Here is a 27,109-nt window from a genome sequence, read left to right on the forward strand (position 1 = left end):
CTTCTCTCTCTTTGTCTTTTATTCATGCCCTTCTCTCTACTTATCAATATCCTTTTTACTCATCCACTAAGGACCCCAAAGCTCTTACAATGAAGCCTTCCACAATTACCTCCGCTAGAAGGATCTATGCCATCTCAGTTTTTAACACATTTTTTGGTCTCTGATATTTCTATAAATACTTAGCATTTACTCTATAGATACTTATTTATATACTGCCCACCCAGTAGGAGTGAAAAAGGTTATGTAGGGCAGGGGCCAGGTTCTAAGGGTCTTTTAATCTCTCTTTTCTCCCACCCCCCACCTCTGCCACATATACCTTGGGTTCCTTGAACCCAGTAGATGCTAGATAAATGAATGATCCTCTATCATATAGCCATGTAATCCTGTACTGGTGAGGACCTTGATACATTTCTTAAGAGACAGTAACAGTTAATTTGAAGATTATATTTCCTTCTTCTGTTTCTTAGTGCTCAGATGTCTGACACAGAATGTGTCAGACACTATAAAGAGTCACAATGACTGTTGATAATGAAGGGCAATCTTAAGAGCCTTGGACTTGGAGTGGAAGGAACTAGGTTTGAATTTTGGTTTGGTTTGGTTTTTTTTTAAACCCTTACATTCTGTCTTAGAATCGTTATTATCAGTTCTAGACAGAAAAGTACCCAGGGCAAAGCAATCAGGATTAACTGACTTGCCCAAGGTCATACAGTTAGGAAGTATCTGAGATCAGATTTGAACCCAGAGCCTCCTGCTCTAGGCCTATCTGTACTACCTAGCTGCCTGTAAGAACTAAATTTTGATGATTCCTTTGATGATTTAATTTAACATGATTCCTAACTTTGTGACTGTGAACAATCATTGAAATTCTCTTAACCTCAGTTTCCTTACCAGTAAAATAGAGATAATATAACTTGTTGAAGTTTTATAAGAAAATGAATTATTCCAGTCATCACTGGTGATGGTGGTGGTGGTGGTGATCCTGGTGATGGTGGTTGAAAATGTTAGCCCTGGGACTTAAGTCTATAGTCTTCTTCCCCTTCTCTAAGGAACAAAGTTGAAGTGCTATTCTGATAACAAAATTCCTTTTGGCAGCTCTCTACAGGGATGTGTGAATACTAAATGACTTCCAAAGGGCAATAAAGATATTAAAATGGTGTGAGCTTCCTTCTATTTTCTTTGATTTAATTTAATACAAATCTCTCTCTGTCTGTCTCTCTGTCTCTCTGTGTCTGTCTGTCTGTCTGTCTGTCTGTCTGTCTGTTTCTCTCTCTCTCTCTCCCTTCCCCTATCCCAAAGGGCTAATCCTCCTGCTAACTAAATAAATCCTTTCTGACAATGAAATGGAAGGGGCTTCCTTCTAATCCAGCACTTTTCCCCCTCATTTGGCACACTGCCAACATTGCAGGGCTCCAAACAGTGTTCTCTTCCTATCCTCCCTAATTCTGTTTATTTTATTGAATAAAATATCCCCAGATCCCTCTTCTCCTGACCACCCTCTGAACTCATGATCCTGGTCGATACATTGCATATATTAAGCTTGAAGCAGCTGCTTCCCACCCCTAGTGTTCCCCATCTCCTCCCTTAACTTCTCAGGATCTGGCTGCCCTAATAGAAGACCTTGGCAGTACTTGGGTTTGCTTAACAGTAATAGAATGTATTCATTTTTAAAATATTGTTTGTAGTAATTATAAAACTTAATTTCCATTTGCAACCCAGAAAGTCCCTCACATATGGCAACATTTGGGCCAGGACTTTCCTCCTTACGTCTGTGTTCTCTTGATAGCTCTTCTGGAATTTGCTAGCCTTGCCCTTTTCTTCATTCCCATACCTCTTCTGCCATACTGTTCCTCACTGAAGCCTAAGCACAGACCCATTTCTGCTTCCTATTTGGCTCAACTAAGTGCTAAGTTTCCTCCCACCCTTCAGACAATGTACAAAGTTCATATTTTTACTCCTCTTCCTACCTAGAACCTCCCTTTGCCTTATCTTCAGATGAAAGGCCTTGGTGTTTTCTTAGAAATTCTTCAGGTGAACTCCGGATAGATCTGAACTCCCGAAGGAGAGAGCAATACATATTGATAGGCATCTGAGACAATGCTAACAAAAGTTTGACTGCATTATTTGATGCAGTCCCTGTACTGTGAATGGGAATCCAGGAAGCATGTGGAGAGAGAATATACAAGGGAGGCATAGTGAAGAGGTGATGTCACAGGGAAAGGGGTGGAGGCTGATGATATGCTGCTATTACAGCATTAGGGTTCTGGTGGTTTATGTGATTACAGACAGACCTCAACTTCTAACATCTGGGCATCTTTTATGTGCTGCTGCTAAAGGAAAAGCTGTAATTTCTGGTGCAAATGAACGTGAGTCTCCTCCCTTTTTTCTGATCATGAAGTAAGTTTACGTATTTAAATGTCTTTATTACACTAGTTAAGAATAGCTGTCTTAGACCCTGTTCCTCAATGACTTACATTCAAATAGAAAATGAAGTAAAACCCTAATTATGAAGACAATTTACAGAAATCTTTTATTTAAAAAATAACAATTACCAAAAAACTATAAATAATTGTCCACTATAACTAAATATAAGAACTAAAAGTTATAAATAATATAAATAATGTTTGAAAACCTCCCCCCATCTCAAAGTGATTTAAAAGAATAGAGATTAAATGTGATAGACTACTTGGGATATAAGGGTAGAGAGTGACTTTAAAATTAATTTTCAAAGAACCATGAACTGAACCATGAAGGTCCCTTTACAGGCTAACATGTTATGGATTATTAAGAAATTAATATATCAAGGGTGGGGCTGCCAGAATGCTACAGATAAAATCACAGAACAGAAGAAAGTCCACTTTACTGGATTGGCTGAGGAATTCTGGCATCTATTTGGGGAAGCAATTTGGAGTTTAAATTAATAGTAAAACTTTGGAATACTCTTCTGTTGAGCCATGAGGGAAAAAGAAAAAGTTTGGTGGTCTTGGCTTTTTTTCCTTTTTCTCATTAAATGATAGCACTTTGATGATTTATTTTTTTCCTTTCTAAAATTGTGCAATCTTCATGTAGAGATTATATAATGTCATTTAAGATGACCTAGAATGCTGGGTGAGGTCTGCTCTTTAAATTTAAATGATTGTTAAATGCTGTTGAGTTACTTAGTTACTGAATTATATGGTAAGGATCCTGAAAATGATCCCTGTTATCCCTGTGGACCTGTTAATAGATTCAAAATGAAATTGAAATCCCAACTCTAAAAACTTTAATAATAAGGATGATTTGAAAGAATAGGTAATAAGTGTTGTGTTCACATTTTTTTCTTTTAAAATAATTTGGAAGAGAGATTATTTTGACATGGTTTTAAAAAGACATTTTGTAAAGTAGGAATTGTTAGGCCAATTCCATTTTATGTTTCAATCAGTAGTAACCTAAAGGAACATTGAAAGAATTTTGTTTTTTATATCTGTGGTTTTCTACTATTTGAAGCCACTTCTTTGTTTGATATACAGAACTCCCCTAGAGAAGAAGGAAGATTGCAAATGCCCTCACTTTTGTAGGTTGGGTCCCTGGTGAATGGCTTCTACTCTCTGGTTCTAGGTTACACCCTGAGTCTACTTTTAAATTATAATTCAGGAGCCCACATTGGTGGCTCCCTCTCAACAATTAACAGATAGACATAATTAGCTCAAAGCAATTGGATTTACTAAGATGGGATAGCAAGAATAGTAAATACAAAACATTTCCTCCTTGAACCTAGAGTATACTCACAGTTTCACATAGTTTCTGTAGGAAGAGTAAACACAAACTTGTTGCATGATAGTATCAAGGTGAATACAGTCAAGAGGTAACTCATATATCTAGTACTTCAGGACCTTAATGTTCTTTCTGTTTTTATGGAGTCCTCTCATTGCTCCCAAGTCTCTGCTAGGTTGGTTGCTCAGATAGGTTTCCAAGATCCTCTCCTCTCCACAAAAAGCTCCCACTACAGATATTAGGTGTGCTCTAGTCTTAAGGGAAATGTACAAGTATAAATATTCTATTTTTATCTTTCCTTAAATAATTTAAATTGGAAATAATTCAACTCAGCAAATATGTATTAAGCACCTACTATGTGCAAGGTACTGTGCTAGGTTCCAGGTATACCAAAATAAAATAATGCTTTCTGTCAAGTTACTTGCTTTCTCCTGGAAGAAGAAAATGTTTAAGAACTCTCCCAACAACTGTTCTACTAGAGTACTCAGTCCTGGGTGCTTGAAGGCTACACCCACTTTGTACAAACTCTATCAAATCTTAACAAGCTATAAAGACTTCAGATTTGGGGTCAGTAATGGAATGAGTGTTTGTTTTTCCCCAAATAACAAGCCTGTTCTCCAGAAAGTTAGCTACCTGGTAATATTTTTTAAACTCAAGAACTTATGAATGTTGTATATTAGAACATCAATGGGTTATAATGTCCTGTGAGAGAAGGTTTGACAGCATGGAGAGAAATAAAAAAGGAGAGAGCTGCAGAATTCTACAGCAGCAGGAGATGGGCAGGAAAAGGAACTCCGAACTGATCCTTCAGTTGGGAGTGGTCTTCTGCCTTGTACCACAGACCAGACAGGTAGCTCTAAACTGGTTCTTTGATCCTGTGATCTTCTTTCTGTAATTTCCTGACCCAGATCCCAACAGAAGATAAACCTATTCGACAAGCTTATTTGGGAAATAAACTGTCCAAATAAGAAGATTTTCCTTCCCCCTTCTTAAATCTGAACTTGAGACACTTATTGTGCAGACAAGAGCCAGAGTCCTCATCATCCTGACCCCAGGTGGGTCAGGTGAACCAAACCTGATCTGCTTGTCTTTTAGATAGATAGGGACTCATCCCTCATTCCTTCCTGATCATTAAACCCTTACCCTCCATCTGCCCTGTGCCCTTTTCTGTTCCCCTCTAATAAATTTTAGTTAAGAAAAGATACAAGAACTGATACAAATATTACTGGAGGGAAACTTGAGAGTGAGGGGGAGAGAGGTGACTTTTCTCTCCCCAAGAAAAAGAGAATTTACCATCATAATCTCTTCAAATATATCCTTCTCAGAACTCGGCAGAACCAAGCTAAAGGTAGCCTTAGAAGAGGGAAGACATGGACAATGGTTCCTTTTATCACCCTTTTCCCCTTATTACAAATCTTCCCCATTTTTACCATCTATTACAATCCAAATAGTGAAAAGAGCACCCACACTGATGAAATTAAGTTTTTTTAAGAACTGAAAACAGATTATAGGTTTCTCTATCCTATGTCAACTTGGAAATGAGAGACTGATATAAAAAGTATAGAGGAATGTCAGTGGGGGTGGAGGAAGATGATAAAGGAGGTAGCAAAAGGACTGGAAGAAGATGGAAATAGTGGTAAAGTAGCATTTTGCAATTTAAAAATGCCATGGCCTTTGGTATTCAGATGAAAATTGAGGGATCCTCTTTAACCCGCTCACTTAATAGATGATGAACTAAGGGTCAAAGTATGGAGCAAATTATTCAAAATCAGATAACTAGGCAATGACTAAACTCAAGATCCTGACTCTCAGACTAGAGCTAATTCTACCACAGCTAATTACCATACTTCTCCAGTGGAAATGATACCTGAGTTGAGGGGAGGCTGTACTCTGAGAAGTAAACTTTGAAAGGAGGGAATCACAGAAATACTATAGATGTGAGATCTTTGACCCCTTGGGTTACCAGCAAAATGGATTCCCTCACTCAGCTTGCCCTCTTCTGCCCACAACTGAAGCCACAACCATGTTCCCATGTGACGAAAATTCATTTCCCCTGTCCATGGTCCAGAAATAGTTGTTTCTACTTTTAGCTGTCCTACTGTAGTGCTAAGATTAAGGACTATACCTTATATTTCGTTTTTAAAATCTACATCTTTAAAGGAACTTTAAGAAATTATTCTGATATAAGTATGACATCTCCAAGTTTTAGTGAAGGGGTGGGAAGATAAGGGAATAAGCAATTATTAAGTGCCTACTACATGCCAGGCACTATGCTAACTTCACAAATATTTCATTTGATCCTCACATCAATACTGGGAGGAACATGCTATTATGATTTCCACTTTAAAGTTGAGGAAATGGAGATAGAATGAATTTAAATAATTTGCCCCTCCAGAGTCACACAGCTTGTGTCTGAAGCTGAATTTGAACTCATATTGTCCTGATTGAATTAATACTTAATTCATGAAATTATAAAATGGGACAGGCATGCCCAATTCTTCAGGTACTCAAAGGGAAAGATCACAATGGCAGTGGGAAATGAGGCTGTGGTCACATTTTAATAAGACATAGAGGATATAGAGCAAACAGCCCAGAAGGTACAGAGACTAGCAACAAAAAGGGATACAGAGGCAGGCAGCATGGGAAAGAGGATGAGGAGAGCAAGCACAGATAATCATTCAGGTAAACATGGATTAGAGTTGGGACCACTCAACAGCATGGACTCAAAAGAGATAAAAGAGAGTTTGAGGGGAGGAGTTTGAGATCTCATTTTAACAGAATTTGGAGGGAAGGGGAGGAGGATAACAGAATAACTCTTATATGTGCCATATTGGGGCTAGTTTATTAATATATTCAAATCATTTCAAAGTAGTCAGTAAAACTTTAAAGTTAACATGTCCAGTCATCTCAAAATTATCAGCACCATTTGGTGTTTTACTGGTCTTACTTGATGTCTGGAACTTGTCTGAAATTTCCATATCATAGGACCAAAAACCCAAACAGCAAAGCCCAGGGGGAGTCTCCTGATTCAGCACATATTTTCAGAATGTAATTTTTAGTCAATATTTGATGCACTTTGTAAATTATGCTCCTTTGATCTCTGGTACAATTTGTATATGACTTCTAGGTTCCCCTTTGCACTTTGCACAGGCTGCCCTTGCACTTTATACTGACTGCTTATAAATTTACTTTTTATGCAGACCAGAAGGGTGAAAATATTTCCAGGGACTAGAACAAGATAAATTTTTAAACAACTCATGGTGTATAATTATAATGGAATACTACTGCTTTGTAAGAGCAAAACCAAGAGAACCTTACATATAGCAATAGGATGTTTGTTTGAAGACTAACTTGTACATATGCACCTCCAGAGAAATAGCTGCTAAATAGAAACAAACAAGACATAGTTTGTACACACACACACACACACACACACACACACACACACACACACACACACATACACATCTTTTTGTTAAATGATGCTTTCTCTAGTATGGGGAAGGGAGGGAAAGAGGGAATTACCTGGGAATTTTGTTGTAAGAAACAATATTTTAAAAAGATAGAAGTTGAACACACTAAGTCCAGACCCAGCATGATTTCCACTGTCCCATTGGTTGCCTTTCATTAACTATGCCATAATGAATGACAAACGTGTTTTCATGAATGGGGCACTGAATTTGGAGTCAAGAGGATGCCCAATCAGATACTAGTTAGGTGGCACATTTAACTTTTTTGTTCCTTGATTTTCTGGTCTACAAAATGGAAGTAAAGATGAACTTGAAGAGCCTTTCTAGCTTGAAATCTATGATCCCTGAATTCTGATTCTTAAATTAGTTACTAAGGACACCTGTTTGTGGGTGAAAAGCAATTCTTTGTTCTGACTTGCCTTTTGCACCAGACCTACAATTCATTGATATAAGAAATTCCTTCTCACTCTAAATATCAGTGGCTGTTCAGCAATTAATAGTCATAAGGGATAGTTTGAGTATTAAAAGACTAAACAACTTGTCCAAGGCTCAAACAGTCAGTATATATCAGAGGTGGAACTTGAACCCGGTTCTTGTTGACTGAGTCTCTCTATTTATGGAACTCTCTCTATTATGTGAGCTTATCTCTTGCATAGCAGTTTTATAAATAGCAAAAAGTCTTTGAAAGAAGAGTTTAAAAGACTCTGTCTCTCAGATTAGTGCTAACATAACAAATCTAGCTCAGTATCCTCTACATCTGGGTCTCTGAAGAAAAAGTTAATACTCAATAATGTTTTCTGGAATGTATTTGTTTTCAAATCCTTCTGGAATAGGAAATCAAGTGCTACTTGGTTTAAACATTTTATGAGTCTATGGTAAACGTAGTACTGTTCATCCTTGTGTCATATATCCATTGACTGCTTCTGGTTTTGTTTATATTAAACCCAACTGGCCTGGAAATTCAGCAGAAATCCTATTTATTCTGGCATGGAAACAAGAATCAGGCAAAGCTTCCAGGTCCAGTGAACGTGTAATGGTAAGAGGTCTTTGTAAAAATCCAAGCCAATTGAATGCCTGTTACACTGTGCCATGAAAGAAATAAATTTTCTTCCAAGCATATAAGCAGCCTATGTTTACAGGAGGAAAGGGGATGGGAAAAGGTGGAGGGAGTTTACGTATGAAGCTGTTCATTATATTTTTGTCTAGCCCTGTTTTTTTTTTTTTACTAGTAATTGGAATACATTAGTCTAATGTTCAGGGCTAGTTTGTATGTGTCTGAATGGATGTTTTCATTTCAGTTTATCAGAGCAATGTAAAAAGTCATGGAAAAGCCCCAATAATTTCATTAATTCTTGACTCTTCAGATTCCCAATTTGTGGTCTTTTGGATTGTGTTTAACATACCATTCCTTCAGGGTACAAAATGAACAGGGTAACTAAGACTGTAGAGAGAAGGTTTGAAAATATTTGAGAACAAGCTGTTTTCAAGTACATAAGACAATTATTATGTTAATTATGCATTCAATTTATTAAGACAGATTCCTAAAGAACTTCTCCAAGTTGGAATGAATCCAATTTGTTAGCCTAGTTTATGTTTTGAAATGGGGCTCAACAGTAATAAACATTTCTTCTTATAATATAAAAATTTCCAGGCTCAAATAGTGAAGTTGCTATATTCCAAAGTACACAAAATGTGGTCAGTGAAAGAGAAGGCTGATTGTGTGCTCAGGACAAAAGTGTGGAGTAGGAGGCTGAGGCTTTTTTCTCTTGCATCCTTTTTCTAGAGGCTGTTGTTGCCTCTTATTTTGGCTCTAGTCTGCCTGGCAGCTTTCAACACTCCAGTCTGTTCCTTCCCCATTTCCTTCCCTCCACCCTCAAAGAAAATTTTCCTGTCCCATGTCCATTTCTCTAGGGGCATTGCTATGTGATTGGTTGGTTAATCTGCTAAGTCTTTAGTATCTTTTATGAATTACTTTATTGTGCTTTCTGACATGACATTTCCCTTTTTAAACAAAAACTTTCAATTCCTTACTGTAAAAAAGTGAATGAGAGTGGAAATTTCAGGTTGGTGGGGACAGGATAGTTTGGGAAGAGTGGGGAAGATATGTTAAAGTTTCTTATATGGGGTCCTTCTGCTATCTTTTAGGTCAAAGAGTATACTGTTACTTATTTTAATTGGGCAGAAGACCTATCCAGGCTGTATGATTATTTATAACACCATCCTCCACACTTTTTTTGGTCATGGAAAAACTCTGGTCTTGAAATTATATTGATAGAATCTGCAAATGAAGGCACAGGGAGTCTGGCAGGATGATGTATCTTTAGGACAAAGAGGGATTGGGATAATTAAATCTGTTCCCATACTAAAACAAAATTTTCTAATGATATAAGGATTTTACTATTCTTCTACTATACAAATGCATCACTATATAAATATGTTCTCATTTGACCTTCACAATGATCCTGTGAGGTAGTTATCATAGGCGGAGTGATCCCCATTTTACAGAAGAGGAAAATGAGACTCAATGAGATTAAGAACTTTTCCCATAGTCACATACCAAGTATGAGGGTTGAAATTCAATTCCAGATTTCTGTTGATTACAAATTCAGCATTCTTTCCATTATTACATATTGACTCTGATTGTGATTCATGCACAATTTCATATTTGAGACTTCAAAGGAGAAAAAGATCACTCTCTCTGAAAATTTCTCAAAGGAACCTTCCATGTTGCATGGGAAAACAAGGGTCTATGGAACCCAGTATGAGAGAGTACTCCATGCTATCCTTATATAAATATCAACCTGTGGTCTAAGTGCCAGTGGTGAATCTTAAGAAAATATAGAGTGACATGACTGAGAATGGGATGAAAATCAAATGTATCCTAAGGGAGAGTTTCTAATGCTTTTCCTCCATTCCCATGCCAGAGACTCCCTGGGGAAAGCCTGGAACTACAAGGGAGTTTTCCCTCCAACATGCCTGGGATATTTCTTAACTCTACAGTCCCTGGCTCCAATCTCTTTCTATTTCAATTTATCTATGCTACCAACAAATCAGTCTTTCTAAAATACCTCTTTCATCATGTTATTTAAAATTACCTACTATATCAAATTGGAACTTGTCTTAGTTATGTTCTTCTATAAACCAGACCCAACTCTGCTCTTCTAATCTTATCCCTAGCTATTACCTAACATTGACCCTGTACTTAAATGAGCCATGACTCCTCTTTTTAAAAACTCTATTCCCTCTGCCTAAAAAACACCCCACATTATCCCAGATCTAACAGTGCTTGGTACCTAATAGAAGAAACACAAGAGATATGTGTTAGTGACATGAAGGATTTTTTAAAATCCTCTCTCCTTTCCTTATCACAGATTGCCTTCTACCCATCAAAGAAGTTCTACTTTCTTCTATAATTGACTATCCAGCTCAAAGTACTCTTTCTCTCTTCTGAACTACACATTATTTATTTTTAAATTTTTATTTATATAATTTCATTAAATATTTTCCAATCATATGTAAATAAATTAGCATTCATTTTTCAAATTTTGAGTTCCAAATTCTCCCCGTCCCTCCTGCCCCTCTCCTACCCACACAGAAGACAATCAATATGATATCGATTATACATTCCACATTATTTAGTGCAAAGTCATTTTCTAATTGTTGCCTACCCTGTATTGCTCTTATCTCTCCAATTAGATTATAAACTCCTTGAGGGCCAAAATAAATGCCTCATACTGCCCACATATTGGTCATATGATTACTTAGTAAAGACTTCATAGAAATTCATCAGGTCTCCTCAGTTATCCTTCCAGTCTACATACACCTTGCTCCCTTCCTTGTATTCTTTGATCCAGTGACTCTGGCCTCCTGGCTCTTTCAATAAGATGCTATCCCCAGGCATTCTCTCTGACTCCCCCTCATGCCTGGAATGCTCTCCCTCTTCCCCTCTTGACTGCTGACCTCCCTGACTTTCTTTAAGACCCAAATAAAATTCCATCATCTGTAGGAAGCTTTCCCTAACCCCTCTTAATTCCAGTGCTTACCCTCTACCAATTATCTATTTATCCTGCATATAGATTGCTTCGTATATATTTATTTGCATGTTGTCTTGTCCATTAGATTGTAAACTCCTTATGGGCAAGGACTGTCTTTTGCCTCTTTGTATCCATAGCATTGAGTTGGGCCAACACTTAGCAGGTACCTAATAAAAGTTAATTGAGTGATTGAAATGTAGAGTGTTAGAGATGACCCAAAAATCTTAAGCTTTTTGTTACAGCGTAGCCCAAGGACTCTTTTTCAGAATCAAGTTTTTAAATGGTATCAGATAAAATAGTTACCAAAATACCATAGAAGGAAATCAATTTTATTAAAAGAGTTATACACTTCCCAGCTGTGGGACCCTGGGAAAGTCATTTAACTCCCATTGCCTACACCTTACCACTCATTTGCCTTGGAACCAATACACAATATTGATTCCAAGATGGAAGGTAAGTGTTTAAAAAAAAGAGTTCTATAACATACCCAAAATTCTAAGGTGACAAACTTCCAGAAATCTGTTCATAGACCACTTCCACAGGCTTTAGATTAAGAACTCTTGATCTTGGGGGATGATAATCTCATCTTTTTACAGGTAATCAAACTGAGTAACAGAGACATTCATACTGATTTGTGTTTTCTTTAAAGCTGATACTACACTTAGGTTTTGATAATTAGTCCCCTGAAATGTTCACATTATTCAGATTTGCATTTCATGTTTCCATTAGCCTGGACCCAATGACCATAGCTTACATAGTTATAACTTCAAATAGTATGAATTGAAATAGATGCAAGCACTTCCCAAGATTCACACCAATCTGAACTTAGCTGTATGTCTAACTGCATCAGCAGCACCTGGGACAGTCCTGTGCATAGTGAATGCTGTGTAAACTGTGGCAAACTTCAGATAAATGTTGTCGGCACTATATTCTGAGAAGAGCCATTTTCAACCAAATGAAAGAAGCAGTGGACAAGGGAAAAGAACTGATAAGGATGGTAATCACTTATGGTAACAATCAGGAAACACCTGAAAGTGAATGTGGAATCATTACCTCATTCTCTTTAATATCCTGTAAGAACTTGGATACTTGACAAGGGTGCTGACTAGTCACGTGCTTTCCGTAGGGAATTTATTTGTGGGGTGATGGATTAAAGCAGAGGTGACATATGCCCAAAACACTACAACACCAAATGTCTTAAGTTATTTTCAATTTGCTTTCCTAAAGCTGAGATGGTAATTTAGGGAAGTATACTGTATATGGAGAGAGATAAGATTTAGAAGGAAAACTTAAATAATTTTGTGGAAACTGAGGAAATCATGGAGACTAAAATAAGTCTTCTTTTTTCAATTAAAAGTATACTCACATCAAAGTTTTTAAATTACTTATGTAAATGTTATTCTGTCATGTCCTCAGAGAATTGCAGGAAATCCCTTGTAAGAAGGTACCCTAAATTTGGTGGTCTTGTTGAATGTTGTGCTCCTGGCAGAGATTATAGGACTTTTTATGCTTCAGTGGATTTGAAAAAAGACAATCCCTCTAATCAGACCTGTTTTCATGGTGATCCAGAAAAAAAAACTAGAAGACTTATTAAAATCCGGCTAAAATAGTTGTCTTTTCTTCTGTTTCTTGACATAAATAGAAAGAGGTTTATATTAGAAATTCAAAATCAGACTTCATATGTAAATTAAATTTAAGAGCTAACTTTATATTTCATGCAAAGGAAAATTGGTCTGACTTGAATTCAATTTATATTTTTTAAAGTTTTAAATTCTGAAATGTGTGCTTAAGCCAGTTTTAAAACATAGTCATTTATCATTGTAATACTAGCTCATATTTTATATCATGCTTTCTTTAAAAAGGAATTACTTTAAAAGGTAAGGGGTAGCACCCTATATTAGTTTTAAAGAACTTACGACACTATTTTCCCACATTGTTCATTACCAGCTTCATGTACAGCTAACTAACAGGCATTGAAAAGAGACAAACACCTCTGAAAGGGAACAAAGACTTCTTGAACAAAGAGTGAAGGGACAGAGCTAGTATAACTGAGATCTGCAGTTGTATGGTGGAGCAGGGAGGCCCCAATCTGGGCATATAAATGCAAAGGATTTCCTGTAATTCTCTGGGACACTTGACAGACAAACCTATTACAGCTTATTGATGGAGTCCATCAGTGAGCATTGTTTTGGTGAAGTGCCTGGGGTGTGGGAACATGTCTTAAGCTAGGGAAGACATCCAGACATTGGGACAGGGGAAAGAGGTAGAAGAGAGAAGACTGTAGGGGAAATGGAAGGAAAATGGACATGTATCGGACTGCCAACAGAAATGAAGAATATTAGAATGTTAAGATCATAGAGGAAGAGCTGGACAGGACCTTAGAGTTAATTGAATCCAATGCTCTTGTTTCATTAAAAAAAAAAGGAAATCAAGGCTCAAGGACTTGTTTTGAATCACAAACCTAATAAATGCCTGAGATAGATTCCCATCTAACTCTTCTAGTGTACTCCAAGTCTAATACTCTATCCACTACACCAACCAAGCTTCTGTTTTTAGGTAACTAATACAAAATGTTTAAGTAGAACAGGGATTTTATATATGTTTAGAGAGACGCACATATATATATACACATATATGTGCGCCTACATATGTATTGTTATTCATCCTCTGTTTAGAAGATGATCAATAATATCAGAGTGATCTTTTGTCTCTTGAGTGAATTGGATTTAAGTGAGACAGAATTGTGCAGTCATTAGCCTCATTCTCTCTTCCAGTCAACTATAAACATATATTCACTATAACTGATTTCTTTTATAATCTTATGTACTTAAAACATTATTCTGAAACACAGGCTTTACGAGATTGCCAGGGAATACATGATGCAAAACAAGATAATAAGAATAATATTAAGTATAATATTAATATAATAATTCATTAAGATAAGTAGGATTTAAGATTTATATAGTACTTTAAGCTTTTAAAATCACTTCACATATGTCATTTCATTTGTTCCCCACAACAACCTTGTGAAGTAGGTGCTGCTATTATCCCTATTTTATGGATGAACTAAAGAGTCCATGTGAAGTTCATACAACTAGTACTTGTCTGAGGCAGCATTTGAACTCAGATCTTGCTGACTAAGGCCAATATTCTGTCCATGGAACCACCGGATTGCCTTAAGGACTCCTGATGTAAAGGGAGGGTGGCTAAAACCATGGCAGTTTAGGAGGTTTTAATCCTAAAGAGGGACAAAAGAAAATAGGGACAGATTTCCCCTAAGGAGTTAAATTCACTTTTTAAAATGTAAAGCAAAGAGAGCTCTTCCTCTTCCACACCTTCCATTCCCACTTATAAAAGACCAATGAGATAGAATGTCTGTTGGAATCCTGCTGGGGTCTTGTTGCCATGAGAGCCATTGCAAGGAGAAAAACATTTGGGGGCTTTTAGGGAACCTGAGGGCCCTGGAGGGAAGAAAGGGAAGAAGCTGTGAAAAGCAGAGACAATTAATGGAAAATGACAAGCAGGGCAGTCAACCAACCAAGCACACATTGGTCAACATAAGATGCCTTTTCTCTTTAAAAATATATCTCCTTCCCCATTCTGCTCCCTCCAACTTAAAAAAAAAAGAATACTCTTGCTCTCAGCACCTAAATTGTTACTAATTAGAGCTTCATTTGCGTTAGTGAACAATTTTTTTCCAAATGTAAGTATTTCTGGAAAGGTTAAGGAGCTCTACAATTAGGTGGCTCACGCTTTAGCAGAGAATAATGAGGCAATGGGAATTTCATGAGGAAGAATTCTTTATGGAGGTCAGAGGAGCTAGGGAAGAATGAGGTGGGATGTAGAGGGTACTAAGGGCATGAGGGAGAAAAGGAAAAGGGACTAGCAAAGACATATTCTTTCCTAGGTAGGTTGCTCAAGAAAAAGCAAGAATGATATTCTTTTTATTTTTTCTTTATATCATAAGACTCCTAGCATTCATAAAATTCAGCTATATTCATGACTAAAGAATGGACTGGCATAGGAAGCTAACCACCATTTATAACAATGTTCCTTTTTTTAAAACCTTTACCTTCCCTGTTAGAATCAATACTGTGTATTCATTCCAAGGCAGAAGAGTGATAAGGGTTAGGCAATGGGGGTCAAGTGACTTGCCCAGGGTCACACAGCTAGAAAATGTCTGAGGTCACATTTGAACCCAGGACCTCCTGTCTCTAGACCTGGATCTCAATCCACTGAGTCATCCAGTTGCCCCCTATAATAATGTTTCTCTAAGGAAATGTGTTCAGATTCCATGCAACTGATTTACAAACTTTTGAAAAATGACCTGAACAGTGTTGATAAGCTGATGATTACTAAAATGCTGATCTCTTTCTCTCTTTCCCACTTTGTGTGATTTTTTTTTAATTAAGAAACAACTTTATGGGATACTTATATGTATCTAACACTCTATTCTTGTTTTTTTGTCTTCTCTTTTTTTTCCTAAATGTGTTGTTGTTCAGTCTTTTCAATTGTGTCCAGCTCTTTGTGACCCCATTTGGGGTTTTCTTAACGAACATACTTAAGTGATTTGCCATTTCCATCTCCAGTTCATTTTATAGATGAAGAAACTGAGGCAAACTAGGTTAAGTGACCAGCTATTAGGGGTCTAAGGCTAGATTTGAACTCACAAAGATGAGTCTTCCTAACTCCAGGTCCAGTGTTCAATCCACTATGCCACCTACCCTTTGCACATAATAGACCCTTAATAAATTACTGTTGATTGATTGTTGACACTGTTATTCTCGCCAGAATAATTTCAGTTTGGACTTTTTATTATTTTTCATTTCTATCTGGCTCCCCCTCTCTATAAGGATATCTTATTCCTCTTGAGAAGTTAGTGGCTATAGTAAAAGGAAGATGATTGGGTTACTGGCATGATTTCGGTGCCTGCCTGGGCACTAATTATCCATATAACCTTTGGCGAATCAGCCTCTCTGAAGCATGCGTGTGCTTTTCTGTAAAGTGAGCATAAAAATACAGGCATCTTCCCTACACAACTTTAGGGGAAATAAGGGTACAATGTTACAAAGAGGTGAGTGACTGAGAAGTGAGTTCTGTGGCTTCCTGAGACTAGTTTGGTGATGATATAGTAACAGTGTTAGTTTGGGATTTCTTTATTAATGTTTGTTTAGGTTACTGTGAGGTTCCAACGAGAAAGCACTTTTGTAAGCACTGAATGTGAATGTAAGGAAATTGGTATTTTCTTGTTTTATCTAAAAGGGAGAGCAGTGTGTTTTGAAGGAGGAAACTATTTATACGTTAACTTATAAGTTTGCTCTTTAAAATATTATTAAAATGGTTTTTGAATGTCCAAGGACAGGCAGGAAACTCTAGTAAGCTGTGCCCCAACTTCCTGCTCACCTTCTTTGCAGGAAGGCTTGTGAGCAGGGCCAAATCTTCACTGACCCTGTTTCTTTTTGCCTGGAACATGTGCCTCTCCACCCCCATTTCCTGACCAGGCAGATGCTTGCCTCAGCCATCTGCTGGAGTTGTGTACTCTCTTCTTGCCACAGACCCATGTTCTATTTGTGGAAATTGGGAGTGAGGAAGAGTTCTATGTAAACAAATTCCCCTTTAGAAAAATGCTGAATGATGTGGATGCACACAGCATTTAATATTGTCTTGATGGCACTTATCCCAATCGAATTTGTATTAATATTTGTCTTCTTCCTCTAGTAGATTGGAAGCTTTTTGAGAGCAGGGAGCATATTTTACTAATCTTCATATTTTAACAGGATATTACAAGTCATGAATATTTAATATATTCAATGAAAACAAAATAATGTGAAAGGGTAGCTAGGTGGCACAATGGATAGTGTCAGATGTGTAGCTAAGAAGACCTGAATTCAAATCAGATTCCAGATACTTACTAGCTCTGTGACCTTGAGCAAGTCACTTAACTCTAATTGCCTCAGTTTCCTCAGCAGTAAAATGATCTGGAGAAAGAAAGGTGAATGACTCCAGTATCCTTGCCAAGAAAACTCCAAATGGAATGATGAAGAGTTGGACACACCTGACATGACTGAACAATAAAAGTATCATGAAGAATACCCCCTTTCTAGGTTTTGGTTTTGTAAGATTATTCACTTACAAAGTTGAATAAGATGAAATATGTTTTGCTTGATAATACATGTATAGCCCAGACTGAATTGCTTGTCAACTCTGGAAGGGGGAGGGGAGAAGGGAGGTAGACGGCATGAATAATATAACTTTGGGAAACTTATGTGGAAATTTGTTGTTAAAATAAAGGAAAAAAAGAATACCCCCTTTTTACCAGACAAATTAAATTAATGGCAATATGAAATGGACTAGTACTTTTTTCTTTTCTTTTTTTCTTTTTTATTAATAGAGTTTATTTCCAGGTATTTCATCCCCTTCTGTCCTTCCCCAAATCATAGAAGGCATCATCTGGCAAACAGATATGTGTATATATAGATTATATCTTTCATGTTTACATTTTTCAATTCATTCTCTGGAGGTGACCATTCTCAAGTTACTCTACAAGTATTAAATCTGTAGCTAGATATAATGTTCTCTTGGTTTTACTCATTTCTCTGTTCATTATATAATGTAGTTCTTTCCAAGTTTTTAAAAATTAGCTCGTTCATCATTTTTTATGGTGCAGTAGTGTTCCATCACAATCAAATACCAGAGTTTGTTTAGCCATTTCCCAATTGATGAATACTTACTTTTAGGAGGTTTTTTTTAACTACCAATCATTCTCATGTCTTCAACTAGGCAGCTAGTTTGTACAGTGAATAAAGCCAGGGGCTTGGCATCAAGAAGACCCGAGTTCAGATTTGGCCTCAGCCACTTAAATAACTGGGTAATCTCTGCCTGCTTTAGTTTCTTCAACTGTCGAATGAGGATAATGGCAGCAGTTACCTCCCAAATTTTTTACAAGGATCAAATAAGATAATATTTATTAAGTGGTTAGTATAATACCTATAGTCACCATATAAATGTTTGCTATCATCCTGTCTTTGTTGAGCCTGTAAGTCTCTGATTTATATTCATTCATTCATTGTAAAATACAAAAAAATACAACAAAAAATACAATTTAGAACTTTCAGAGACTTTAGAAATCAATGAGCCAAACCTTCCATTTTATAGATGAAGTTAACTAAGAACCTAAGAGGTTAGGTTTATGCAAGGTCTCAGAGGTAATAAGTTACAGGTGAGGATTTTAAGCATAGGTTCTTGGATCCTAGATTTCTAATTCACCCCACTGCCTCTAATGATTATTGATATAGATTTATAATGGAGAAGTGGTACAGAGAGGCAAGAAATCATCATTTCTTATTTCATCTGAAGGATGGAAGTCTTATGTTATGATATGTGTATGTATGTGCTTATTTGTGTATGTATGTGTGTATTGTGATTTTATTAGTATAGTTGGAGGAAATTTCCCTATCAATATAAGTCAGACCCTTCTTAGCAATTTGTGATATTAGAATAATACTTAAAAGCACATTGCCTATTCAAAATAGAAAAAAATAAGATCACGTACATATTTGCCAAAATTATCCCTGCTTAACTTTACTTTGACTGGTCTTGTTTTCATGAGTATGTCTATATTCTCTCCGGTAAAGTTACCTTGAATTCAGGGACCATTATGTCTTTATTTTGTATGCCTCTCTCAGTGTAAGGACACATACATAAATGCTTGAAAAATACTTGATGGGGATGGGTGGGAGAGAGAGTGAGCTTGAAGACTGATCACTTACAGAGAGAGACAACTTATAACATACAAAATTTGGTAGGCATTTGTTGATAGACTTACTTTTAAATGATTCTTTTGCCTCCTTCTTGAGCCTCTCTCAGATACCTTCCACATGTCTGCTTGACTAATGTTTAAACCATCATCACATCTTCACCTAGCCTGTAGTCTCTGATTTATATTCATTCATTGTAAAGTGAATACAAACTGGAACTTTCAGAGACTTTAGAAATCAGTAAGGTCAAAACTTCCATTTTATAGCTGAAGTTAACTAAGGCTCTACAAGGTCACAGAGGTAATAAGTTATAGGGCGAGGATTTTAAACTCAGGTCCTTTGACATGGAAGCAGAAAGCTGAACAAGAAATTATGATGATCACAATGTTTTGCATCTTAGAGGCATGATTAATTATCCCATTTGTGATTAATCATTTCCAACATGAAACCCCCAAACTAATGCTTAGCAGGATTGAACTGTTTCTTTTTAAATGAAGATAACACATCTTCCTTTTGCAAAATAAATATTCTTTTGAATGGAATTCAGATTTTCTAGGCACTCGCATCTCATTTTTTATATTACATTTTGATAAAGCAGTTTTCTATACTTTCTAAATATAAAAAATATTTATATGTCTTTAAAAAACATTCAATTAAATTAGTCAGATGCCAATGCATGCATCAATGGGCTATCTTTCAGACCATGATTATGATATATAATTAGCACAAAGAGGTTTTAATTATTAACTTAAAACAATATTGAAAATATTTTGACCTAAAGGTGATTATATCTTGAATATCTTAAGAAATCAGTTAACACCATCTAATATCTCCATCCAGGACCCTATATTCTTCTGATATACTTTGATAGAAACTTGAATGCCTGCAGTAAAAATAATATGAAAATACCTGAGGGGGTACAATTTATACATTGCATGAAACTCCTTCCATTGACAGCTGAAGAATCTTTCCATAGCTTAGGTAATCCCTGAGAAGATAGAGGCAGCTAGATCATAGAATGGATTGAGTATTGGATTCCAACTTGGGACTATCTTAGTTTAAATCCTATCTCAAATATTTACTTGTGCCAACCTGGACATGTTACTCAACCCCTATATACCTCAGTTTCTTCATCTTTCAAATTGAGACATGAATAACTCCATTTGAAAACCTTAAAATGCAAAAAATATATATATTAGAGATGAAGTATGATATAGTGGGTCAAGCACTGGACATGGATTCAGGAAGACTTGGTCCAAGAAATTTAACTAGCTTCCTGGCCCATGTTCCTCTGTTTCCTCATGAGTAAAATAAAGGAGTTGGACCTAATGGCCCTAAGATTCCTTCCAGTTCTAAGTCTATGATCCTATAAGTTGCTCAGGGTACACTATCTGCTGTGTTAGTATGCTTCTTGTAAAATAGGAAGGAAAAGTTTCAGATGTGGGGCATCTCCTTTCTCTCTAGGAGGGCCAAGGTATGAATCCAAAACCTTTCTCCAAATGCAAGGAAGCTTCCATTTTTAAGGTTTCCTTCTCTAAAGACAGTGAGAAGGAAGTTGAACATGGTCCCCATCTAGGCCCTAGCCTCCAGATGACTACAGTGGAGTACAGCAGCCAAGGAGCACATACCTGGCTTTATCTTCCCTGAAACATGCTATCTTTTGTAGCATCACTGTTACATCTTGACCCTTAAATCCTTGCCAACTTAACATGGGGGAAAAAAAAAGCAGTGTCCACAAACTTCCTTTTTTTCCAGGAGACATTGTGGTCTCTGAATATTTAATTGAGGTATCAATTAAATCATACACAAAAAATTCATGTCGCCACACAGCTGCTTTTTTCTTAGGGTAGAAAAAAAAAGAAATTAAGTGTTGAAAGAGCATGTACCAAGTAAGTACTAACCACGTAGTGGGAAAGATACAAGAAAGATGTGTCATATCAAGCAAGACGTGTCAATGGCTATTGTTTTAGTCAATCAGAGGCCAGTTTACGTTTCCTTCTGCATCCAATAGATACATGTCCTTAATTGGGGACTTTTTTTTGTAGGAAGTGAGTGAGCAAACTTGATTACGCTACATCTGTTGTTTGTGTTAAGCATCCGGTGTAGCAATGGTACATTCTTGAAGTGTTTCTCCCCTCACTGACTCTCCCCATCTCATTTACAAAAATAAATTAAAGCCATGCTTGGGAACATGTTCTAAGCCACACAGGTGCAACCAGTACACAGGAAAAGACAGTCTGAGATGGGAGGGGTGGGGTGAAGGGCTCATAAAACTTCCATCTTAAATAATAACACTACTTGAAAAGATGTGGTCATTTGGGTTCATTATTTGCTCACATGAGTCACATCCTAGGGCACAAGTGATTTAGTGGTTATCATGCATATGGCATTTTGTAGCCAAATGAATAGTATTTATACAAGGAAAAATACTGGTAGAATGACTTCCTCATGTATGTGTTTTGAGGAGATCCATTAGATCATTTCAATTTGCCAAAATGCTTTTGATACAGGGAATCATAATAATGAAATGTCAAATCTCTTGAACATAGCAGTATAAACACCCCCAACCTATTAGAAGTAGGCACTGGATTTTTAGAATAGGTTCTAAGACAGTCTAGGAATAGCTAGCATTTACATAGCATTTTAAGATTTGAAAAGCACTTTACAAACATCAGCTCACTTTATCTTCACGAAAACTCTGGGAGGTAGGTGCTGTTATTAGCTTCCTTTTTACAGAAGAGGAAACAGGGAGTGTGGCATAGTCATTGGAGAGCTAGCAACCTCAGAGGCAGGACAACCCAGAACCAAGTCCCACCTCTGACTTATACTGACTGTGTGACTTTGGGTAAGTAAGTCACTTAACCTCTCAGTAACCCAGGCAGCTCTCAAAATCTTCAATTTGCAGAATAGGTACTGATATGGAATGGTCTTTACACTCCCAGGGTGGGGCATCAGAAATTGAGAAGAGAAAGGGAAAGAGGAAAAGAAAAATTAGTTCCAATTAGTAGAATTTTACCTCTTTGCAATTATTTCATTAATTTTTCATTTTGTCTTTGTAACTCTAGTGTTTAGGATAGCGCCATATATGTAAATATATATGGTCCTAAATAGCTGATAATTGGGTTTGAGTAGGATTTAATCTGTCCCACTCCCTTCCTTTTACATGAGTAAAGAGGGGACCAGAAAGACTTCATGACCTTGGTCAAGATCACTTGTCAAGTTTCTGACAGAGGCAATATCAGAAATCAGATTTTCTGCCATCCAATCTAGGATTCTTTCCACATATTGTGATTCTGCTTTTTACTGAAATGCATAGGAAAGCTTTCTTTTTTAATATAGTTAATGGTTGTGATGGTTTTCTGTGGCCATAAATAGGTCTTCATTCTTGGGACTGAGCCATATAGCTATTCATAGGAAAATGGGTTTTAAAGTCAGAAGTTGATCTCATCTACATCCCTCAAGTAAATACTTATTTTCTAACTATAGGGTCATTAACCTCATATTTTTGTTTTAGAAATAAACTGGAAAACTTTCTAATTTCTTCCACAGTTTACTTGATTTGTTTTCATGTTACTACTTTAAAAGTGATTTTTTGTATACTTTTACCTAACATTTAAAATGTATTTTTGGATGGGTATTATTGACCTTATTCCATTTGACTATTGTTTCTCTTTTGTAGTAAGAGCTTATCTTGACTTTTTAAAATTGCTTTTCCCTCTCCTTTCCCTTGGGCATTATAAGTGTTCCAGGTAGATTAATGTAGTATCATTCAAACAGAATGTACTTGATGCCAACTTTCCTTTTACCCCTTAAATTTAGAAAGGTATAAAAGCATCACATTTTGTCAGGTACAGGGAGAAGAAATCACAATTTCTCAGAAGCCTTCATTGATTTTTGCATGATATCTTACCCCCCCACACACACCTGAACCAACAATCAGTATAACAATCAGTTATAATTCCAAGTGTATTTTGTTCTTAAGTCTCTATTGTTTGTCTCCCTTACCACAATGAAAACTGCTCAGCTAACCCTTGATGTTTTATACAGTGTTCTGCATTAAAGGCAAATAATCATTGAAGGAATCCTCTTTACTCTTATGTCCTAAACCTCCACCTCCCCCAAAATCGACTGCTTTGAGCTTGGTTTTTAAAAATATATCCAGAGGAACATCAACCTGTTTCTCCTACTGCTTTCACTATTCCTTCTGACTCTTGCTTAATGTTAAGTAGTCTACCCATTGAATTAGGGGTTCTTATCCTTTTTTGAGTTATGAATCTCTTTGGTAATCCAGTCTGTGGGCTCTTTCTCAGAATATTTTTTTTCAAATGCATAAAATAAAATACATAGGATGTTTTTTACAAAGGAAGCCAGTTTTAAGGAAATGTGACTATCAAAATATTTTATAAAAATAAGCAGGTTAAGAACTCTTTGCATATTCCCCGAGATCTATCTTCAGACCACTGCCTTTTCTCTCTTCATTCTCCCACAGTAATCTTACCCACTCCTTGGCTTCAATGTTCATATCTAGGGGAATCGCTCTAATTTGTGTTTGAGCCCTTAACTGCTCCTAGCCACACATTAGTATTTCCAGTACCCACATCAGTATTTCCAGTTACCTATTGAGCATTTGAAAGTACTAAAAGTAGCTCCCACTCCCCATGTCCAATATCAAGTTCATCTTTCTGTACCCTTTTCTAATAGTTCTGTTTTGCTTTTCCCATTTGTTCACTAGCAAAGTAGTAGAACAAGTCCCCTATCTTTCTTGGCTAAATTTTGGGTTCAGAGTGTCTCAGGCATGCTTATAAGCACCTGTTTAACCATGCCTCACACAGTGAGGCTCCTTATTAAAAAACTTCTGTGATAGATTTTTCTAAGTAAAGTTTTAGAAGGATATTTAATTTGTTTTAAGTGGACATGCCAAAAATAATTATAATGAGATTTATAATAATAAAATGAGTGTGTGCCTTAGAGCCAGAGACTTGGGACAGAAAATAAATGCCTGGGGTTTGAGGTTTTTGTTTTCTCTTTTTTTTTACCCTCTTCTCTTAAAAATCAGTTTCAGAAAATTATTACAGGGTCAGCAAACTGATAGCTGCAATAATGTCCCTTGGTGTCATGTCCTCAGTAGTCGCATTGCTAACATGCTTTGATCAGCTATCCTCTTGGGACTAACCCTACAGAGGCCCTCAGCCTAAGGAAAAAAGGCTGCCACAAAGAATTCTGGTTTCAGTGAACAGAGACCAGTATGGTAATCTCTGCCATGTCCATCATCATGTTCATCAAGCCCATCCCAGAGTATGGACATGCTCCAATTTACATTTTGATTTGGAATTCCAAATACATTTTCCCTTCAAAATGATGTTTACCAGGATAGTAAACTTTCAAGGCCAGTCCACAAAAGACTATTAATAAGTAATGTACAAATAACCAGGATTCCCTCTTCAGTTCTGGGGCCACTGACAAACTTGGGTTTGGTATGTTATTTTGTTTAGTTGTCATTATCCAAAAACAATTAGAGTCCCTATTTCAGTGCATACTCTATTTACAGACCTCTTGGGAAATTTGAATCAAATATTGAAGCATTTGATTAAAAGAAAATAGCATGGTAATACAGGAAAATAAACAGGCAACAGAAACACCTTTTAGTCCCTCCCACATACCCCCCCCCACTCAAAATGAGAACTTAACCTTTTCTTGAACCTCATCCTTCTTGATCTATCTATAGTCTTTGACCCTGTTGACCACCATTTTCTCCCAGATACTCTCTCCTCTCTGGTTCCCTTGCTGGATCTTCATTCAAGTTATGCCCACCAACCATACATTTTCTCCAAGGCCATTTTTTCTGGGTCCTCTGCTCTCTATATACTTCCTTGTTTGGGAAAGTCAACTCACAAGTGATTGTGACTACCATTTTCATGGAGATGATTTCCATTCTAAAGCCTTTCTCCCAAATTCTAGTCTTGTGTTACTAAATGCCCTTTAAACATCTCACAACAGAATTCTTAAGATGAATCAAGCTCAACAGGGCCAAAAGAGAACTCATTTCCTTTCCCAAAAAGTCTTCCTTCTTTGCAACTTCCCTGTTACTCTCAAGGGCACCCCCATCTTCCCAGTCATCCATGCTCATACCTTTAGTGTTATCTTTGACTTCTCACTCACCCTCATCTCATATATCCAATTTGTTGCCAACTCACCTTCACAGCATCTCTTATATGTCTCCTTTGCACTCACATAGCCACCATCCCGGTACAAGTAGACCTTCATCACCTCATGCCTAGACTGTTGTATTTATCTTTTGATTAGTCTCCTTGTCTCATATATCTCCCACTCCAATCCATCCTCTACTCAGATGCCAAAGTGAATTTCCTAAAACTTAGATGTGATCATGATGTACTCCTTCCCCACTCAATAAACTCCAGTGGTTCCCTAGTACCTTTAAGGTAAAAAAATAAAGTTATTTCTTTGGCATTTAAAGCCCATTACGATATTTCTACTTCCTATATTTCCAACATTCCTTCACTTTGCTTTCTGCTATAAAGTTTGAAGTATATGTCTATTTATGCAGGCCATGAAATCTAGAAAGCTCAACAGAAAGCTCCTGGGATGGCTTATATTTTTGAAAATAAGATCTATTTGAATCAATGAAAATGGGATTATTTAGCTCAATAAAGAGAAGGGTGAATGACTGTTTAATTGTTTTGTGTATGAAGAGGTGATGGTCATCATATGTTCTTTATTTAGTATACAATGAAAAGAAAGCTGACAAAATTTTAGTACCAAAGACTTAGTTTGGGGAAATAATTTGATTCTGAGCATTTACTAAGAAACAGAGACTTCTTGGCCTTTTTTTAACCCTTACCTTCCATCTTAGAATCAATACTCTGGTTCTAAGGCAGAAGAGTGGTAAGGGCTAGGCAATGAGGGTTAAGTGATTTGCCCAGGATCACACAGCTAGGAAGTGTCTGAGGCCAGATTTGAACCCAGAACTTCCCATCTCTAGGCCTGGCTCTCAATCCACTGAGCCACCCAGCTTCCCCCCTTGGCCTTTGAAGTATAGGCATATAGGCTCAAGACTTATCTGTTTTGGGCAGCTTCAAAAGATTTTTCTCTGAAAATTGAGGATGGTATAAATACTCTTTTAAGATATCTTTAAATTTATGGCTTTTAATGCTATATTAATATGTGTTTTATAGGCAGGTGGATAGGAGAAAGGATAGAGAGTACTGGAATTAGAATCAGGAAGACTGGAATTGATAAGCTGGAGAGTCTCTTGAAGAAGGCAACCAGGATGGTGATAAAATTTGAATCCTAATAATATGAATAGCAGTTAAAGAAAATGGGCAAGGTTAACCTGGAGTAAAGAAGATTAATGGGTAGGAGGGAAGGCATGAGAACTGTCTTCAAGTATTTAAAGTGTTATCATGTGGAGGAGTAACTAGATTTGTTCCATTTGGCCCCAGTATCAATAGATGGAAGCTGCAAAGAGGTAAATTTAAGCTTAATATAGGGGGAAAACTTCCTAAAAATCGGAGCTATTCAAAATCAGTTGTGGCATTTAATTATGATGGAATCCTACTGTGCCAAGAGAAAGAATAGGCAAGTTAAATTTGGAAAAACATGGAAAGATCTGAATGAAATTATAAAGAGTGAAATAAGCGGGATCAAGAAAACATTATATACAGGAACAGAAATATTATTTGAAGAATGATATATAATTTGAATCATAATTTTGGAAAACTTTGAAAATTTCTCTTATATGTAATTGGCAAAATAGAATATCTTTCAAAATAAAAAAATTAAAATTAAAAAAGAATGAATTGTGTATGTCCATCTCTCTACAGAAATTATTGCTAAGCAGAAATAGTAAGACAGTTTTATACACACACACACACACATATATATATATGCACACACACACATCTTTTTGTCAAATGGTACCTTCTGTGATAAGGAGAGAGAGAGTTAATTGGGTAGGTCACTGTAACAAATAAATAAACAAAATTTAATAAATAAATAATGTTTTTAGGTGCAATGGCTTCCTCAAAAGGTGGTGGTTTCCTCTTCTTAGAAGTCAAGCCAGTCAGAACTACTTGTCCAT

General features: G+C 36.6%; 1 protein-coding gene across 4 annotated transcripts in view; it reads left to right on the forward strand.

Annotated features, from left to right (window-relative positions):
• Positions 1 to 27,109, forward strand: part of PLEKHG1 (pleckstrin homology and RhoGEF domain containing G1) — a 285,380-nt gene that overhangs the window by 7,876 nt on the left and 250,395 nt on the right. The window contains exon 1 of one of the 4 annotated variants that reach the window (XM_016428948.2): positions 7,287 to 8,256. The exons of the other annotated variants lie outside the window; for them this stretch is intronic. Within the exon in view, the coding sequence (XP_016284434.1) occupies positions 8,254 to 8,256 (3 nt within the window). The 5' untranslated portion in view covers positions 7,287 to 8,253. Of the gene's footprint in view, positions 1 to 7,286; positions 8,257 to 27,109 lie in introns of those variants that run through there. 4 annotated transcript variants of the gene reach the window in all.

Source organism: Monodelphis domestica, chromosome 2 (assembly GCF_027887165.1).
Source record: "Monodelphis domestica isolate mMonDom1 chromosome 2, mMonDom1.pri, whole genome shotgun sequence".
In the NCBI taxonomy this organism is placed as follows: Eukaryota; Metazoa; Chordata; class Mammalia; order Didelphimorphia; family Didelphidae; genus Monodelphis; species Monodelphis domestica.